This window comes from Phyllostomus discolor, chromosome 4 (assembly GCF_004126475.2).
Source record: "Phyllostomus discolor isolate MPI-MPIP mPhyDis1 chromosome 4, mPhyDis1.pri.v3, whole genome shotgun sequence".
Lineage (NCBI taxonomy): Eukaryota > Metazoa > Chordata > Mammalia > Chiroptera > Phyllostomidae > Phyllostomus > Phyllostomus discolor.
This window is the reverse complement of record NC_040906.2, coordinates 130,879,706-130,899,763: the sequence shown is the minus strand read 5'-3', so window position 1 is coordinate 130,899,763 and position 20,058 is coordinate 130,879,706. Positions and strand designations below refer to the sequence as shown.

At 36.9% G+C, this 20,058-nt stretch overlaps 2 protein-coding genes across 9 annotated transcripts in view; one reads left to right on the top strand and one right to left on the bottom strand.

Annotated features, from left to right (window-relative positions):
• Window positions 1-11,240, top strand: part of LOC118500231 (protein eyes shut homolog) — a 271,851-nt gene extending 260,611 nt beyond the window's left edge. Inside the window, exons 11-12 of the mRNA XM_036024309.1 lie at window positions 4,096-4,257; window positions 9,743-11,240. Coding sequence (XP_035880202.1) covers window positions 4,096-4,257; window positions 9,743-10,929 — 1,349 coding nt within the window. The 3' untranslated portion in view covers window positions 10,930-11,240. The remainder of the gene's footprint in view (window positions 1-4,095; window positions 4,258-9,742) is intronic.
• A 4,874-nt stretch (window positions 11,241-16,114) lies between these two features.
• The window catches only part of PHF3 (PHD finger protein 3), a 76,038-nt gene continuing 72,094 nt past the window's right edge, over window positions 16,115-20,058 (bottom strand). For all 8 annotated transcript variants that reach the window (XM_036024303.1, XM_028509040.2, XM_036024307.1 and 5 more), the window contains one exon: window positions 16,115-19,600. In XM_036024303.1, the coding sequence (XP_035880196.1) occupies window positions 17,475-19,600 (2,126 nt within the window). In that variant the 3' untranslated portion in view covers window positions 16,115-17,474. The remainder of the gene's footprint in view (window positions 19,601-20,058) is intronic.

Genomic DNA, 20,058 nt, shown 5'->3' with positions numbered 1-20,058 from the left:
AACTAAATCTCTCACACATTGCTGGTGAGAATGTAAAATGGTCAATCACTCTAGAAAATAATTTTGGCAGTTTCTTATAAAACTAAACATATAACAACCATACAATCCAACAACAATTACATCCCTAGATATTTACATCAAAGAAATGAAAACTTATGTCTACACAAAAATATGTACATGAATGTTCATAGTAACTTTATTGTAATAGCCCCAAACTGGAAACAACCCCAATGTCCTTCAATGGATGAATGGTCAAACACACTGATACATCCATGGAATAGTACACAGACATAAAAAGGGACAAACTACTGACCCAGACAACTAAGAAAGATCACAGGGTGTTAAGCTGACTGAAAAGAGGAGATAGACAATCCATATTGAATCTGTGTAAATGTGACACTCCTGGCACAGCATTCATTCTCAACCTACCAGAGAGACAGGGCTGGCTCAGGGAAAGGAACTTTTATGAAGAGGAATGTTGGCTGTAGGAAGGACCCATGGGATATCCCCAAAAAGCAAGTGAGAAAGGCATCAAAAAGTACTCAGAAGATAGGGGCCCTTGTTGAAGGGAAAACTAACATTTCTCTCCCTGAGTTGTCTGATTTTGCTGAGCTGACATCAACTGTGGAAACAGAGAGGAGAATGGAAGTAAAAAAAGAACTCAGGAAAACTAGATCCATAACCCTGGGAGTGAAGGAAGACTTAAAACCAGTGCCTGAGCCCCACTCCACGTAGCCTGAAGACAGAAGGCTGGCCAGAGCTTTCTCTAATGGCAGGACTAGAGGCAGGATAGCTGGGGGGTAGAGCGGTGGTGGGAGGTGCCCTTCCAATGAGGACAAGGCAAGAAGCATGTGGCACAACTAAGGAGAGCAAGCATGTGTCACTTCGAAGGAACCTTACCCAACAAGGTGAGTTGTCTCAAGCAGAAAGAGGCTGAAAGCATCTCATAGGAGTAAAACCTGAGTGGAATCCACATAAGTCTGCCAAAGTGCATCAACTTTGCCAGGAATTGTGGGACAGAGATACCAGTGGAGAGTTAAAGGACACTGAAAGATCTGAAAGACTGTCTCTCACCACAGAGGACAATAGACGGCTGAGAGACGACAGATAGTAGCAGACTGGAAACTCGCTCCCTTGATCTTCTTATCACTGACCCCCAAAGTCATTCTGGAAAAGCCAAAAGGAGCAAAACAAAAAGCAAGATAAAGGAGGACAGCAAGGATTAGCACAAATAACAAAAATACACTTCTCCTCCTAAGTGTGTCTAGGCTCGGGTGAGATCTGAGCCATGGAGAAAGAATAGAAGCTTGGAATTAGGCAAGAGATTGGGGTTTTGATTGAAATTGAATGGGATTTCTTAATACCCAAAAATGACACCATTTCACTGAGTTCTGAAGATGATCAAAGAGCTAAGGAGGTTGCCCAAGATATCATCAGGAAGGAGAAGGAAAGATCTCACAGAACATGTCTAAATGGCCTTCACAGGGGAAAAATCAAACTACATCCTGAGTGCCTTTTGCCATGTCCAGTCGTTTCAATAAACCACCACAAGTCCTCACAGCTTTCCTGTGATCTTTGACAATATGCCAACCTGTGCTCTTACTGATGCAACCTTTGCTCAAGCTAAAAATGTCTTCTGCTGTCCCATATCACCTAAGCTTAAGCGTTTTGAAGACATATACAGGGTGGACAAAAGTAGGCTTTCAGTTGTTCATATAGAAAAGAATACAATAATAAATAATAGTACAAGAATAGACTGTGCTTCAGAGACTTGCAACTGTAAACTTACTTTTGTTCCACCTCTGTATTTACTCAGAACACTGTGGTTTTAGAAATCTGTGGATCCCTGAAATCGGATGGTGGATCATTGTAATCCAAGTGTTTCCACCTCACAAATCAGCCAGTCTGCTTTCTTCTTCATCAGATTGTGCTGACCCAGTTTCAGTCAATGCCACCATTGTGAAACAGTGGTAAATATAAGTACTTTCTCTGGGGTCCTATTTATAATCAATAAGGTCCAAAAAGTGAGGTCATGAGGGAAGATTATATAATTTGGAAGCCATGCGAATTATTATCTGTAATTCCTGTGAGAAAATGATCCTTTTTGGAACTGCCTCTCACACTGACCAGCCCTGAGGCTGCTGGCCAGAACCTAGTAGATCAGTTGTCCAAGAAAAGAGGTGTAGGTATTTTCTTAATTAACCTACATTGATTAGCAACGTCTCCTAAAGATGATTCATGATCAGAATGACTTTGTGACTCACTGGAAAACCTGGACTTTTCCCCAAATTCTGTCTCAAAGTGAACAATAGCAGAAGTGTTCTGCAGCTGGTTTAGTGATGATAGAGATGACTTACTGAATCAGAGTTCTTTCAGGTCCTCTGTGTAGCTTCTCCCTGTCTCCACAAGTGGACTCACTCACATCTAAAAGGCACCAGAATTATCACTATCTGTCTTAAGTTGTAACACTTTAATGCACAAAATCATCATAATTCAGCAATAAAATTACCAAATATCTATACATTGAAACAATAGGCAAAATATACTAACATCAAAGTTTCATGAAGATAAATCATTGAGCAAAAGGAGTATACCATGCATACTTTATACATAATATGGTTTTATTTATGTGAATAAATCATATATGACTAGATATACACACACAGTAATTGTATGTATATTGAAAACCCAAGTCTGGCTATACGTTCAATGATAACTGTTAACAGTGGGTCCTGGGAATTGAGAGAAGAAAGAACAATGAAATTTCATCTTTTTAGGGGGATGGGTGGAGGTGAAAGAGGGTATAAGGAGGATAAATGGTAATGGAAAAGATACAACAAAAATAAATTATTTAAAAATTTAATATTTTGTCTTTACACTCTTCTATATTGTTTAAATGTCTTACAGTGAATATGTATTACTTTACTAATTCTTATAAGAACAGTTTCAAAAGGATGACTACTTTTTAAACCATCTCTGTATTCTTAAAATAAACTTTAATTCAGTGTTAGGAACATGTGGTCTAAGTAACACTCATGTCAGAAACACTTGGGTGTTTATGAAAAACATACTTCCTGTACCGCATCTCAGCTTTAATAAATCAAGCCCTCCAGGAGTAAGGGACAGGACTTTGCGTTCTTGGCAACTGCACCACGTGATCCTAATCTCTACCACTCTAAATTGCAGTAATCAGACTAATGATGTAGTTGCTTAAAAGTCAGCAAATGCCAGCATCTCTTAGATAAACACCCACAAGTTGCCTATCAATCTAAAAGTGAAAGACAACGGTTGGTGCCGGCTGGTCCGAAGAGAGGAAAGGCCAAGCAAATGGATTAGTGGCTCAAAGCATGGGGTGAACCAGGGCACACTGTAAGAAGCAGTCACACGACAAAATGACAAAAACTGCCAGAAGTTCAGAACTTCCCTTATCCCTCTCAGAATTCCCATCTGGTCTGTTGTACACAGAAGCAACAACTAATATGTGATGGACTATAAATCTGTATAATGACTTGACTTCAATTCATATTGAAATTAATCTTCTCATGCTTACCATGAAGTAAAACCCAACAGTTAGCACTCTCTGAAGAGTTATAGACCTAAATTACTGTCAAGTAAACTAACATTTCCACTTATAGAATCACTACAATGCATCTTGATTGCACTCTATATTTTAATCAGAAATATAGAAACTGAAGAATAATTCATATAGTGATGCCTTCTATGTTCCACTATTTGAATCATCTTTTTAAAAGCATTATTAATGAGAGACATTCCAAGAAGCTCACATTCTTAAGAATAAGACATTCTCAGAACAGATGCATCGAATGCCTGCCTATAATCCAATCTAGAGCGGAGGCTCTGTGTCACAGAGCACCAGTGATAGGAACACAGTTACCAGAAGTAATGGAAGGTTTTTCAGGTACTGGCCCCATCACAAAAAGCCTCCTGTTAGTGGGATTAGAAAAGTTACCAAGGTTCAATGTACATGCAGCTAGGAGCAACCCTTGGAAGATAAGGTAAGTGGCAAAATCTTGCATTTACTGCATTTATGAGTACTATTGTTTTTGAAACTCGGGTTTTTGTTTTTCTTTTTAGCTCTATCTATAAGTGATCCATCTTTCAGAAGCCATGAATTATCCTGGATGTCTTTTGCTTCCTTTCATATTCGAAAAAAGACACATATTCAATTGCAGTTCCGGCCTTTTTCTACAGATGGCATCCTATTTTATGTTGCACAACACTTACAAGCACAATCAGGTAAAGATGGCAGGATTTTTGTGTGCAGTAAAAAAAAATCCTAATGAAATCCCAAAAGTCTATTAAGTGATAGGTGATTAAATATTTTATTTTTTTAAATCACCTAGCCTATAAATATATAAACAGTTGATACTTTCATGTTCTATTGTTACTGCATTATGTTTATGAATTGACTCCCTAAATATAAATGTTAATAAAATAGCAATAGCTTTATTAGAATTAACATTAGTAAAATCCAAATATAGTTATGCTCAGCTTTATAATAATCCTGTCAAAAAAGGTTGAAGCCATGCCTGATAGTCTATGTCAAAAGGAACAAAATATACATATAAAAGACTTCAAAAAGGAAGACATGGCTGTTATATTTCCAGGAAATCCATCTGCATTAACAGCTCCTAAAATTTTTCTTTAAGTAGCTCTGTCTTCTAAATGGTAAAAGTCTAGGATCCACATCCCAAAATAAGTTTCTAAAAATTATTGGAACCATAAAATTGCATAATTATTGTAAAACAATTTGGAATAAAAATATCCAAGTACTATGTTGTACTCAAAATTGACATTTGAGATTTTATTACTTTGTCCTTTATTTCCATTTTCATATCTTTCTCTAAAACTTTGACAGAGGTATTTGCATAGTCACATTTTTACTGCAAAATATTTTTAAAAGTTTACATTGAGGTTTTTCTTTTGTTTCTCAGAAAACAGAATTTTGATATTGAGAAATAATTAACTTGGTTTGTTTCTCATAGTCAACAAATATTGTCCCCTTATTTTCACAATCTAACCTAAGTAATTTTTTTAAAGGTGTCTTAATATGTTGTTAGATGATAATATCAGAGAATTAGACAAAAGTGGTTTTATCTCAGTGCACTGGTGAAATGCCTTCAAAATAAATTCAAGGAGAAAAGATGGTGATTTCAAAGAAGGAAGATAGCATAATTAAGCCATAAAATATTTTGGAAGAGAATTGTTCTCCTGAGATTTGACACTTGGTTTTAAATTCATGATTAATTTAAAGCTCCCTATGAAAATACTAAATGGAAGAATCATGCACAAATAGAAAATTTCTGGTTATAAATCTAGTCATTAAGATGTCATCAGCTTTAGTTATACACATAGCTCATAAAAAAAAACCCTCAAAGTTAACTTTTGTATGGTAAGGGTAGAAAATCAAGACATATTCAAGACTCTGACTGGCCAAGGAAGTTGTACTGTAATTTAACAATCAGTGCAGTGGATATGTATCCGTGTTCATGTATATAAAATTAAAAGCTCATACACATTAATTCTTATAGGAGGCAAGAACACATTTTTCTTACATATCATTAAATAGCACTGTATTTCAGTTCATGAAAGTCAAGGTTTTTTCTTTTACCAGCCATTAGACACTATTTACAAAGAGAACTGAAAGTAGATTTATTAGTTCCATGTCATGACTGGTGCTGTGTTTGACACTTATGTAAGGAAATCATAAAAACTTTAAAACATTGAAAAATCTAAGCTGTACATTTGCAGGTTTATATTAACTTAAAGGTAATTAACAGATGGAAGGTTTATACTTATTTATTATTTATTAATTAGGTATAACCAGAGAAGTATATTTACTTAAGGTTGCATAAAATAGAAGTGACTGTCTCATACTTTGTACCTTCTCCTAAAACTATGTCTGATGTAAACATTAACCAAGCCTTCTACCTCATCCTCTGCTAAGAGGAGCTATTAATAAAAACTTCCCAAACATTTAATATACAATGTCAAAAACCACAAATTTAGATTTTCAGTGGCCAGTTAGATTTTCATATGTGCCAAACCAAATTCTCAATGAAAAGGTTTCTGTGTCTCTTCAAAGGTAAATAATTTGAATAATTTAAATAGTGCAAAATTTGAAACAAAAGGATAATTTGAAAATTATCCTAGTTGATTTTAGATCTGATTTTGGAAAGAGATGAAACTTTGGCACCTGTTTATCTGTTTCTCCTAAATATTTGATATCACAACATGTTTGACATAAGAATTATCAATATTATGTTAAGCATAAATTAACCACAGAATTGGATTCATCTTGTTAATAAAATGTTTAAAATTCATTTTTGTTGAGAGAGATACATTGATTTGTTGTTCCACTTATCTGTGCCTTCATTGGTTGATTCTTGCGTGTGTCCTGACCGGGAATAACCAAAATGCTCATATACGGGAACAATGCTCTAACCAGCTGAGCTACCCGGCTGGGCCTGAGTTCATCTTTATATAGTTACAGCCCTCTCAGACAAACACGTATTTAAGAAGCCTAGTCAACTACAATGTAAAGTTAAAGCATATTCAAACAACTGACAATAAAAGATAAACTGTTATATTACCTTTGCTTTTCTTTTTAGAGAAAATATATACAAAATTCCCTTAATAAATTCTCTGTAGTCTCATCACAAACGTTAGGTTCTACCAGGTTCATTTGATCTGTGTTGCTTGGTGGGGACAATGGCAGCTCAGAGGAGGGAGGGAGGGAGGAAGGGAGGGAGGGTGGGGCTTCGGCCTGGTTAAACAGGTAAATAGCCAAAGTGCTTTTGTGTATGATCTTCATTCCACTTACAGGCTCACTTTCTTGTAAGGACCACCCACTAACGGTGAACTTTTAACACTTACTCACCCTAATGTCAATCTGTGTCTACAGCACTATTTTCTAGTCAACTAAAATCAAAGGTCTGCATGACAAAAAACTATAAATAAGCTAAGAGCAATTTTAGCTTCTGGGGACACAGAGGAAGAGAAATGGCACCCCCGCCTTTTTTGTCAAACATTTTTTAAAGATTTTAATTATTTATTTTTAGAGAAAGGGGAAGGGAGGGGGAAAGAAAGGGAAAGCAACATCGATTGATTGCCTGCACATGCCTTGACTGGAACTAAACCCAGAACCTAGGCAAGTGCACTGACTGGGAATCCAGTGACCTTTTGCTTTGCAGGAAGATGCCCAACCAACTGAGCCACACAGGTCAGAGCTTGTCAGTTCTTCTTAAGAGGAGAATGCACCAGCAAAGCCACGTTAAAATAAGCAGTTCTCCTTGCTCTTTCTTCTGGTTGGCAACTGGAGCAGTGATACAGATTTACAGCCTCAGCTTTCCTAATCATTTGCTAGATCATTTTTATTCCAGTGCTACACTTCACTGTAAGATTGTTTGCCATAGGACACAATTAACAAAAGAAAGTTCTTCCATTATGCTGTGAAAAAGAATTGTTTTGTGTCTACTTGCAAGCCACAAAGCATATTCAAAGTGCTATAAATTTTTTAAAACTTAGTATCAATTATGTTTCATTGTTCTAGTTTCTTATGGTATAAAAAAGTTTAGTGATTAAATCTGTATTTAATATTTTCTTATGTAAGCTATTTGTAATGCTGCTTCTCTTTCCTTAGCTTAAAACAACGTTGTTCATGTTAGAAAATATGGAATTGGATTTCTTCCTCATTGGAGGAATTTTTAAAAACCAATTTACATATTATAGGGTTAATGCCATAAAACTAGTTATTTGAAGACCACTAAGTACACCCCACAACTATACAAAAGTATTTCTTAATGCAATGATTATTCATTGAGTGTCTCATCATGTGCCAGGCACTGTGCCTAGTGCTAGGGATGAACTGTTGGGCCAAATCAGCTACAGCCACGGTTCTCATGAAGCTCACAAAGCAGCAAAGGCAGCTATTAATCAAGTAACAGATGTAATGATGTAGATTATATTTATGAGAAATATAAATTCTCTAGAAATTACGAGAAAATTAAAGCAAGAGAACCATATTTTGCATGGTCTTATCCTTTCCCCAGGTGGAAATGATAGGTCTGACCATACAGCAACTATGCCTCCCATACATCCTAGAGTGGCCTGGTGTGGGCCACAAGGGGGTGTAGAAGAAAGAACATTATTTGCAGTTGGGCGATGACGCTGGCTGGCACTTCGAAAGCGGGGAGAGAAAAGAGTAGTAGCATGTGCCAGGAAATCTCCCTGGATAGAAAAGGAACAAACTTTTTATTGTTTGTGAAATGTTAGGGGTAAGGGAAAATGCTCTTTTGAGGAAGATTCCTTCGGAGTTTGTTATGTAAACCACTTTGCTACCTTCTTGAAACAATCTTACACTGAAGGGCTACATTCTTTTTCCAGGCCTGTAGAATTAAACACATTGACTTTCCCTCTGAATGCCTCACTGCAACTTCATGCGCACGCTAGACCACTGGTTCAGATTTTTTCACACATGCCTATATAATTATGAGATAAATATTGTGAGAGAAACTTCATGCTATTAAAACATTAGGGGGAAAAAACTGACCAAAAAAGACTTCTCTGAGGAAGTGGCATTTGATCGGAGACCTCAAAGACAGGTAGGAGTTACCTAGATGAGGTGGAATGGAGTGGAGTGTTCCAATAAAAGAGAACAACATGCACAAGTTTCTGAAACAAGAGGATGAAATCTTAGCAAGGTCAGTGTTGCTGGAACAGAGTGCAGGAACCAGGAGAGAACATATTCCAGGCGAAGCTGGAGAGAGGGCCCAGGAACCTGCAGAAACTTTGTCAATATGTTGAAGATTTTAAGTTCCTGGCCTGACAACAGTTAATACCATTAAGGGTAGTATAATAATGAGAATGTTTTTTGATGTAATTACTTTAGCTTCAATGCAGACCAGAAAATCAGTTTGAAAGAAGAGTGATAGATCATATACTAGAGATGATAGTAAATTTAAAGTGGCAGAAGTGGACAGAATCAAGTTGTTTACAATGAACCCAAATGCTAATAAATGTTTGATTAGAGATTATGTTTGACAAGTTATGTGTGGATCAAAGAAAGAATACTATCCAAGGGTCACACTTAAAGTTTGGATTTAAAGAACTGGATGGAGGGACTGACTCACTGAGTTTGGGAAGACTGGAAGAGGTCAGGTATATGAGAGGAAATTCACAAACTGAGGTATGAACTTTGCAATTTGAGGCACCTTTAATAAAACACCCAAGCAGAGCTCTCAACTAAGGGTCTGTGTACTTGTAGATAGAACTTGCCGCCAAGGGCATGGCTGAAAAACACACACAATACAATAAAAGGTTTTCACAGCACCACTATTAACTGTTTATTTCTTTTGCCTACCTCCCCAATCTGTCAAAACAGTGGGTTGGGGTAAGTGTTACTTTTTACACATTCACCCTTAACTGATATTATTAAAGGAAAACCTCACTTTAACTTAGTACCACAATGCATTCACTTAGTGGGAAATAATTACAACTAGAGGAAACTTATGTGGCCAAATCCACAGCAAAATAATACAGAATGTGAATGAATGAATATACATATACTCCAATCTGTAAATGGGAAGAAAATTCTCTACCCTAATTATGCCCAAGGCCATTACCTTTTTCCCAAAATGAAAATTTAGTCATGTGGCCAGAAAAGCAAGTTTTTAATGGACTAACCTTTCACTGTTACTAAATTGGTTTTTTTTCTCAACAGGTGATTTTTTATGTATCTCTTTAGTAAATGGTTCTGTTCAACTTCGCTATAACCTTGGTGACAGAACTATCATTCTAGAAACTCTCCAAAAAGTAAATATTAATGGAAGCACTTGGCATGTGATAAAAGCAGGAAGAGTTGGTGCAGAAGGCTACCTGGATCTGGATGGGATAAACGTAACAGAAAAAGCCAACATTAAAATGCGCTACCTGGACACCAACACTGACTTCTATATTGGAGGCGTGTCACCCTTAAGTCTTGTAAATCCCATGGCAACAGCAAATGAAGCTGTAGGTTTTCAAGGGTGTGTCCGAGAAGTTATTATAAATAACCAAGAATTACAATTAACTGAATTAGGAGCAAAAGGTGGCTCCAATGTAGGCGATTGTGATGGGACAGCCTGTGGGTACGACGTGTGCAGAAATAGGGGTGAATGTGTAGTAAATGGCACCACTTTCTTTTGCAGATGTTTGCCACATTGGACTGGGAACACATGTGATCTGTCTGTCCACTGCGTGAATAATCTTTGTCTCCACCAATCTCTATGTATACCTGACCAGTCATTCTCTTACAGTTGTTTGTGTGCTTTGGGTTGGGTGGGAAGGTACTGTGAAAACAAAACTTCATTTTCAACTGCAAAATTTATGGGTAATTCTTACATTAAGTACATTGATCCACACTATAGAATAAGAAACCTTCAGTTCACTATTGTATCCTTCAACTTCAGTACTACTGAAAGAGAAGGCTTAATCGTATGGATAGGAAAGGCTCAAAATGAAAATGATTTTCTTGCAATTGGTCTTCACAATCAGACCTTGAAAATAGCAGTTAACTTAGGAGAAAGTATTTCTGTACCTATGATTTATAGCCATGGTACATTCTGTTGTAACTTATGGCACCATATCACTATAATTCAAAATCAGACTCTTATTAAGGCCTACCTAGATGGCAATCTCATCCTCTCTGAGGATATTGATCCACAAAAAAAATTTGTTTCTCTAAACTATGATGGTATTATTTATCTAGGGGGCTTTGAATATGGTCGTAAGGTAAACATTGTCACTCAAGAGATTTTTAAAAGAAATTTTGTTGGTAAAATTAAAGATGTGTTTTTTCAGGATTCAAACAAAATTGAGCTAATTGAATCAGAAGGGTACAATGTTTATACTGGAGATGGAGAAAATTAGGTTTCACAAATTAATAGTGGCTATTATACTATACAAAATATATATGAAAATGTAGTTCTTTTGTAGTTATTTCTTTGGCACATTGCTTACTGAAAATCAACTCCACTATTACCTGAAATAGTCTAAATATGAACACACTTTTTTATAAGCTTATAAATATAGCTAAAGAGTATAGTTGTTTTCCTACATAAAATTTATTTGTATGTTGGTTACTACGTTTTCACTATTAGTTTATTTAGTGTTTCTTCATCTGTGAATTGTTTTGAAATGGAATGTAGATGGAAATGAACTAATGATACAAGGTAAAAAAAGCTAATCGTATTACAAGGAAAATAAAAATTATGTAAGGAAATATTCTATACATGACTCAGCTATGAATATTCACAATTGGCACTGTAAAATTTGAATGCTGACTTAAACCAAAATTTGTGGGAAGGTGGAAGGTGGGGGAAACAAGTTACCTGATGAGAGTTAAATCCTTGTCTTCCACTTATCAGTAAATATTAGTTTTTGTAATTATTTTTTAAATAGCATATACACGTCACTTACAAATACGAAGGCAAATATCTTAATAAATGTATAATTATTTACCCTCTAGAGAGTAGTGCAGATACTGTCAGTTTTTGCTTATTAAACCACATAGGATTACTTTTCAAACCATATACTTACTATATAAAACTATACAATTTTAAAATTAAATTTCATTTATTAAACTTCATTTATGTTTAACTTTTAAAGTCTACAGGTCTCAACACTGGGCAGCAAACAGGTTCTAAACACTGCCATGTTAAATTATTTTCCTGATCATTTGTATTGTTAAAAGCGTAACTTGAGAAAATCCTTTTTGCCCAATACCAATGACTGATACAACAGTCAATAGCATTTTCACCCCTCACCCCCCATTCCACCATTGCAAATTGGGAGGTAGTTGTTACTTAGCATTTTCATTTTGATATTTCTAATAATTTTGCCACCAAGAAAGCAACTGACAACACATGACTGGTACAAAGCACTGGCTGGACTACAGAGGGAAAATAAAACTTAGTAATAAGCATGTAAAATTTAAAAGGAAAAATATATTATTTATTACACCAAGACCCCAAAAAGAGGGCTGGTGGAAGCTCTTATTGCAAACTCTGCCTCTGCAGGCTCTAGTCTATACAAACTAGATAAGCCATTTGTCATTTGAAGAACTTTACCAAAAAAACCAGCCTTATTGTTGCCTCTCCGTTGCAGTCAGAAAGCAACAGGCTTTCTTGGAAGGCCCTAGAACTGAAGTTGAGAATTTTGGCATCATTGCTAGCAGACATACTATTCCTATTAGCACTGAAAGTGTGTGAACAAAATATAGCGTGGAATTCCAGAATGTCTATAAACTGACCAAAAGAATTTTTTGTCCAACAGAAATCACAAGTCCACACGACAGCTCTGTCCAGTATTTTCTGAAAAGGTTTGACCTAAATTTGTTTTCGTCCATACCACTTCCCTTAATTTTATACATATTGAGATCATGAGGATAACTGCTCTAAAAAACTCCTTGATAATCAAATCTAACTTTTAAAGATATATTTTGTGTACAAAGGCAAGAAAGTTGTTCTGTGGAAGGTTACAAAAGCTTCCAGGAAACTTTGCCTAAGTGGCACTCCTGTCGTATGTCCTCTCATGATAGTGTGCCTCTCGCCTTTCTTTAGAGCAAGGCTTCCCGAGCTGTAGTCCAAGGGTCTTTAGAGGGGATGTAGAGTGCTTCTTTTCCCAACAAATGCATGGAAAGCCAGATTTTCTTCATATACTTCAAAGTGGCATATTAGAAAACACGGAATGTAGAAGCAAAGGAGAGCCCAGTTATCTTAATTCACACTTAGATGTGCAAAAATAACGACACTCTTACTAAACCAATTTAGTTATTTTCCATTAAAAATTCTATTAACATAATTATCTTTAAACAAATGAACAAGTATTTTTTTAATCTGTAGCATTTCTATTTCTCATATTCTAAATGATATAATCCATAACAAAAGCTCTTTTGAGTTCTCTATTAGAGTATAAAGTAGTGCTGAAACCAAAGTTTTGAGAAGTGTTGCTTAAAAGCTGCTTCTCACAGCTGCACAACCACAGAGTGTGAGCATTTGTCTTCTACACCACAATGCAAGCTCCAAAAGTTGGAGGCTAATGGCATTGTTCACCACTGAATTCCAAGAACCCAGCACATGCCTGCCAAATAGGCCCAAAATAAGGTACTGAACACTGCCACCTTGATAGTCTCCTGTAAGTCAAAATGACTGGCAAATCTTCTTTCACTCTAAAACCCAAAATTCCACCTGATAAATTATCAATACTTGTTTCTGCTACCCTAGCAATGGTGTTGAAGACTTAATGTGAGATGCTTTTCCAGCACGAAATAACAATAAAAACTTGTAAGATATTACTATAAATGTTACGATGTTTCTGAAAGTGTTAAATGTGTACACGAGAACACTTTAAATTGAGTTGAAGTATCTACACCAGTGGGTGGCAATATTTACCCTCTAAAGACTCCTTTTAAAGATTAAGTTCCTGGAAAAAAAAAATAAAGGTATTTGGGGATATTGGGAGTTATACTGGATTCACTGCCTTTTTTTTAAGTGTGTATCCTGGGGTTTCCTCCAGTGATTTAGTTCTGCATCTATAAACAGTGGGCTCACGTTTTCAAAACAGGTCTAGCTATTGGCCTAATGTTTTTCAGCTCATCTAGTCACTTACCCTCTTGCTCTACACATGAGTTAAGTGAAATTCTTTATGAAACAGGAATCCAAGAATCAGGGTATTTGGCACCTTTTTAAAAGCAGTAACCAATTTTATTTCTGATTTGCTTTGGGAGACAAAAGTCAAGAGTTGACTATATACCTATATTGCCCTTTGTAGTCACTAGTAAGTAGTAACCTGACCACTGTTTTAGAAGGATCTCAGATGGGAATAATGTTTCAAGTGTGAAAATTATGTCAACTTTTTGCTTTAACAATCTGATTTATTAGGAAGTTTTTATACTACTATTAAACTTGATTAGTATCCTTCTTTAAAAACATAACTACATTAAAAACTAAGAGCATGTGAGTATAAACTTAGTTAAGTTTTACATGTTAACACATGAACACGTTAATATTCATGTGGCTTAACTTGCCACTCCATTCTCTTTTCTATTGTTAGTATTAACTTTTAAGCATGTTTACTATGACCTTAGACATTTGAGCACTCCAAAATTTTAAGATTAGCCTACACACAACTAAGCTACATTTAGTGAGTCAAGGGCTGTGGTAAGTAGAATGCCACCCCCAAGCTGTCCACATCCTAATCCCTGAAACCTGTGATGTTAGGTTATATGGCAAAAGAGAATTAAAGTCACAGATGAAATTTAGGTGCTAATCAAGGGACCTTAAAAAAGAGCCAAAATATCTTGGATTATGTGGGTGAGCCCCAGTAACCACGAGGATCCTTAAAAGTAGGAGAGGCCCACAAGGGAGAGTCAGGAACGGCGACATGAGACCCAGGCACATGTTACTGGTTTTGAAGATGGAAGAAGGGACCATAAGGCAAAGTAGGTGGGTGGCCCCTCGAAGCTCGAAAAGGCCAGGAAATTGATTCTCTCCTCTAAAGCCTCCAGAAAATGCACCCTCCTGACACACCTTAATCTCAGGATGCGTCCACTGAATCCACATCAGACTTCTGATTTACTGGTTTTAAGATAACAAATCTGTGGTTTTAAGCCACTGAATTTTTAATGTAATAACAGCAATAGAAAATTAGGCCTGGATAATTAGGATTTGAGATGAACATGAACTTTACAAATCTGTAGGAGAACCCACAGGTCTTTGGTTGTATCATGCTGCTCACTTGGACTTGGTTGTGGAGAAAAGGGGCTGTGAAAGGTATACATAATAATCAGGCTTCTGTCCCTATCTCCTGCTCTCAATTCTCAAAATACAACTGCCACACATACTGACTTTGGAGAAAAATAGAACTCAGCTAGAATCCCAGTTCTTATCATAGCAGTCTAACCTGGGTCAGGTTTCTTAACTTTTCTAAGTACCAGTTCCCTCAGCTCTAAGGCTTTATGCCTTTCAGGCTGACCAAGGATCGTATCATTGGAAGTGTTCAGCATGTTTGCAATACAGAGGGTTCGTGGAAGCTTGTTGCCACAAGGATTACAAACGGTGGACGTAACAGGTATTAAAACACCCTAGTGCATTTTACTTAACAGAGGTATATATAAAAGTCTTGAGATGGTTCTAAATTTTAAAAAGCATCAAACTTTTTAAAGGGCAAGTTTTCCTGAAAACAGAAGAAACAAAGATGAATTTCATATAACTTGCTAGTTTGGAGAATGCTGGCTGTGAGACATAGGACCAAGAATGGTTTTGGATCTGCTATTCACTGAAAACTTTTCTCATTTTCCCTTACACTTGTCAGACATTAAAACCTCGGGAGATATGCCCATACTCTGCCTACTTGCCAGTTTCAGTCAACCAGGGATTGAGACCTAGTTCTAATACTTAGTAGCCCTAAACTCCTAGGAGATGGTCATCTCCTACATATGTAGGATGTGTCAAGATCCAATGAAATGCGAATAATTTTGAAGTATGCATCAAACAATATGTATAAGAAATTACTGGCTAAGAGGCAATCAAAAACTGACTTTAGGGTTTTCTTCCACTGGTTAATTCATTCTTTACTTGTATTTTGCAAAAGAAATCTGGTGTCTGACCAACCCTCCCAATCAGATAAATTAGATTTGCTGACAATATGTGTATTTGAAACCAAAAAGCTAATTTTGGAGGATTTGAGTGGGTTTTATTGAAGCAGGGGGTAGGAGGGTAGAGGGGATCCTGGTAACAATTTCTTTATAATGGTGTAAAAGATGACGTAATGACCTTAAGTTTATTTGCTTGCAGACTTTTTTCTAACAAGTTCTTTCCCCAACAAAAAAGTAGACCAAAATTAAACAAATTTTATTTAAATACAAGTCCTCTGTCTCAGAACTTTTATGATAAAAAACATCAGAGGATGACAAAAAAGATGCAATTTGTTAAAATTAGACAAAATGTATGGTTTTAAATTTCCATTCCTTCTCTCTCCAGTGAGAGTAACAAAGCTGATTCCATTTCAGAATGTATTTTTAACTCTACTCCTTAGACTTTTGAGGAAATCAAACATTATTACCTCTTAATTTTGTGAAGCCATTTTTCGTTTTTCTTTATTAATATAGATAAGGGAAATTACCGGCTTCTTTCTCTTTTTGGCCTCAAGTGTTAGTATCATTTAGTTGCCACTGCATTAAATTATATCAATACAATATAGTTTGGATTGGAAATAAATTTAGATTTGGATTAACAATAGACTCCATGTGCTTTGTATCTGAAGCAAATCCAGCCTATGAAACTGCAGTTACCCCCAAAACAAATTAGGGTTAATTACACATTTACAGATTCACAGCACGTTTCTTGTAAATAAAAGTTCTGTGGTCTTACAATGGTTAGTCAGTGTACCCAATTTTGATAGTATCAAGTCTTTAGAAACATGTATAAAGTGGGCAAAGCTGCAGTTTTTCATTGGTAGTTCTAAATTCTAGCCTCTTCAGAACTAAATGATTTTTATCAACAGCCTATACTTTAACACAAAGATATCATTTTTCCCCTTATCTAATGCCTGACACAAAGATAGCTATGCCTGTTATGTATGTTCTCAGCTGAGTAAAAAAACAATGTCTGAAGGTTATTAAAGCTTTAAAGAAGAAATTCTTTTACTACTGAATTTCAAGTCACACACACAAAATAGGTGAGAAATTCTTTTATCGTATTTAGAATCAAAATATCCCTTAAAATATTTACATTTTACAGTAAAAAGGATAGCAAAACACAAGATCATGTACAAGCTTAAGTATTCAAGTTTCTGAAGAGCCAGAAAAGAAAAGGAAAAGAATGGCCTACCACAAAGCTGTAGTATATATGGTAGTAAATGACTTCAATGAGTGCAGATTAAAGCAGTAAATGTACTCCTTGGGATTCTGATTCTTGGTCAAAAACTGCTCAAGAAACTGATTAATATAATCTGATTATGAAGTCGCTTGCCTTTTTGTTGCTTCTCTACAGTTTCTTTAAAAACAGTGCAATTTAAAACAAACTTACAGAGAACACATTACTCTCAAATTAGTCATATAAAGAACATTCACTAGAGGCAGTAAATATATTCCATAGTTAACCATATTTACCAATTAAGGAATAAAACTAAAATTTCTAAGCCTTTATTGTATATTAATAAAACAAATCTTTGAATATACAGCAATGTAAAACTTTTAAAAATATTAAATTCCTATTACTAGAGACAGTTGGTACGAAGGAGGGATGATTAGCACTGGTACAGAGCACTCTGTACCAACACACGGAGTTTATGGTTCTGCAAACCACCACCATTAAAAATCTGAAAGATGGCACAATCCTAGCAGGCAATCATAAAGTTCTAATGATACAACATTTAACATTTACTTAATGTAATCTTGAAGCAGCCCACAAATTTTACCTTTTGCTTTTAGCTCTGTCAGTGTGGTCCCTATCTTTGTGGTACCTATCTCTGTCCTTTTCTCCTTCTCTATGTTTACCCTTCTCTCGTTCTTTGTCCTTTTCATGGTCTTCATTTTTAGGTTTATCAGGTTTCTTGTCTACATTCCTACTATCTCTGCTTGCTTTTCCATCTGATCCTCGATCACCATGTGATAACCGTGCCCTCTCTTTATCTTTGTGCCCTTCCTCCCTGTTTTTTCTGTCTCTGTCTTTGTCCTGGGTTCTGTCTCTGCGTCTATGCCTTTCAGATTCTTGCTCCCATTCCTTTTCATGTCGGTCTCTTTTCAAGTGGTGTGAATCACTATAAAACCTCTGGCGATCCCCTTTTCCCCTATTAAATGGCCTATCCAGCTGCTGCTGGTCTTGTCTACCCCAAGGGTCACTATGGCGCCTTTCTGGCCTTCGAATGTCTTTAACCTGGTAAAAATTTTGTGGGCCTATATACCTTGATGTTTGTGAAAGGGGACCCATCATACGTTGAGGCTGGCCTGTCAGGTGAACAACAGGTGGCCAGGGAACCATGGGATTTTGAGCAAAACCAAAGCCTGGAGGGGGAAGTAATGGGGGAGGCAAATGTGGTGGAAATCCAAACATGCTTTGTGGGGGAAAATTAGGAGGCCCTGGAAATGGAAATCCAGGGGGATTAGACTTGAGGTGCTGAAGGTTGGGTTGCTGTGGCCGCATGGGTGGAAAGTTTGCACTTGTTCTGGGACTGGTACTTCTAGAAGTAAAGTTGACGCTTTTAGAAGGAAATTCTGACTGACTTGTGTTTCCCACTTCAAAATGAGATGTTGCTGCTGATCCTCTTCGAAATGGGTGCACAGTTTCAATATTTTGCATTAAAATATTGTCCTCTAAGGGTTTTGCTTGTTCTGTTTGAGAAGTGTGTACATCTTCTACTGATGCTGAGCTTTGTGCAACTCCTGAATCATCACTCTGCTGAGCACTTGAGTTTTTCTCTACAGGAGACAACTTTTCCTCTACACTGACTTGTTCTGTTAAGTGCTCCTTTTGTGACAGACCAGGCAAGGTGTGCTTTTCTCCATTCCCGCAACTATCTCCATCTTTGCTTTCTGAAGCCGCTACTTGCTGACTTCGTCCTGCTGCTTGCCTAGGATCCCTTTTCAGATTGATGAACTGTGGGGACCTTGCCGTATTAGCAACAAGGTTTTCACTGCAACTCACATTACCATCTGTGTTTCCTTTTCCTACATTCGACCTGCATGGAGAACTAGTATTTGAAGTTTGATTATCTTCCAAATTATTCTCTTGATCTTGCAGCAGCTGTCTTTTTAATGTTCTCTCTTTACTCTCCACAGTTTCCTCTTGTTTTGACTGAATTGATAAATTTGTTAGGAATGCTTCTGTAGAAACATCTGGTGGTTTACCTCTGAGACTAAGACTGGTCAAAGTTCCAGGAGAAACGGAGGAGGGCCCAATTACTGAGGTCTCTTCTCCTACGGGTCCTGAATTACCTGTAGATTCTGCAATAAGATCATCTCCTTTAACCTTTAACTCTTTAGCTTCATCATCAGTTGCTTCTACTTTATCTATTTTCTCTGCTTTGGGGTTGGCTTGCTCATTTATAAATGGAATTTCTTTAAGAGTGTTTTGTTCTTGCACTGACTGAGGCTGTTCATATACTTGATCAGTAGTGCCCAAAAGGCTCTGAAGTATATCGTCCACAGGAAGAGGTTTATTTGCTAATTCCATAGTGGAAGGCTGATTTTCCCAGCCAATTAATACCCCAGGAAGAAATCTTAAAGGTTTTGGTGGCTCCTGTTTGGTGACTTCTACTAAAGGTTCCATTACTGTTGGAATGTCTTCCTGAAGAGCTGGCTGAGGCTTATTTCTCTGCTTGTGTAATACAGTTGTAAAAGAATTAAAAAAGTCATTTTCTTCCTCTGGGGCTTCCTCTGTGGAAACTTCTATTTTACTTTTTTTATCAGGTGGCAATGCTATCGGTACACTTTCAGAGGTCTCAGCAGTATGACTGGCACTGGTACTAGCACTGTGTTGCCGCTTCAGTTTCTGACGAATAATTAAGCCCAACAACAGATTAGGTCTGTGCAGTTCAAGCCCTGTATAAAATCAAAACCATAAATTAAGTCACTTTCAATCATTAAAGTAAAGGGTAAATTTTTGCACCCTGGCTAGATGCCTCAGTTAGTTGGATCGTCACCCCACACACCAAAAGGTTGTGGGTTCAATTCCTGTTCAGGGCACATACCTAGGTTGCAGGTTCAATCCCCAGTTGGGCATACACGGGAGACAACCAACAGATGTTTCTCTCTCCCTTCCTCTCTCTCTAAAATCAATAAACATATCCTTGGGTCCTGGCTGGTGTGGCTCAGTGGGTTGAGTGCCAGGCTGTGAACTGACAGGTCACCAGTTCAATCCCTGGTCGGGGCACACGCCTGTGTTGCAGGCCAGGTCTCCAGTTGAGGGTGTTCAAGAAGCAATGGAGCAATGTTTCTCTTGCACATCAATGTTTCTCCCCCTTTCCTTCTCCCCCCTTCCCCTCTCCTTAAAAAAAAAA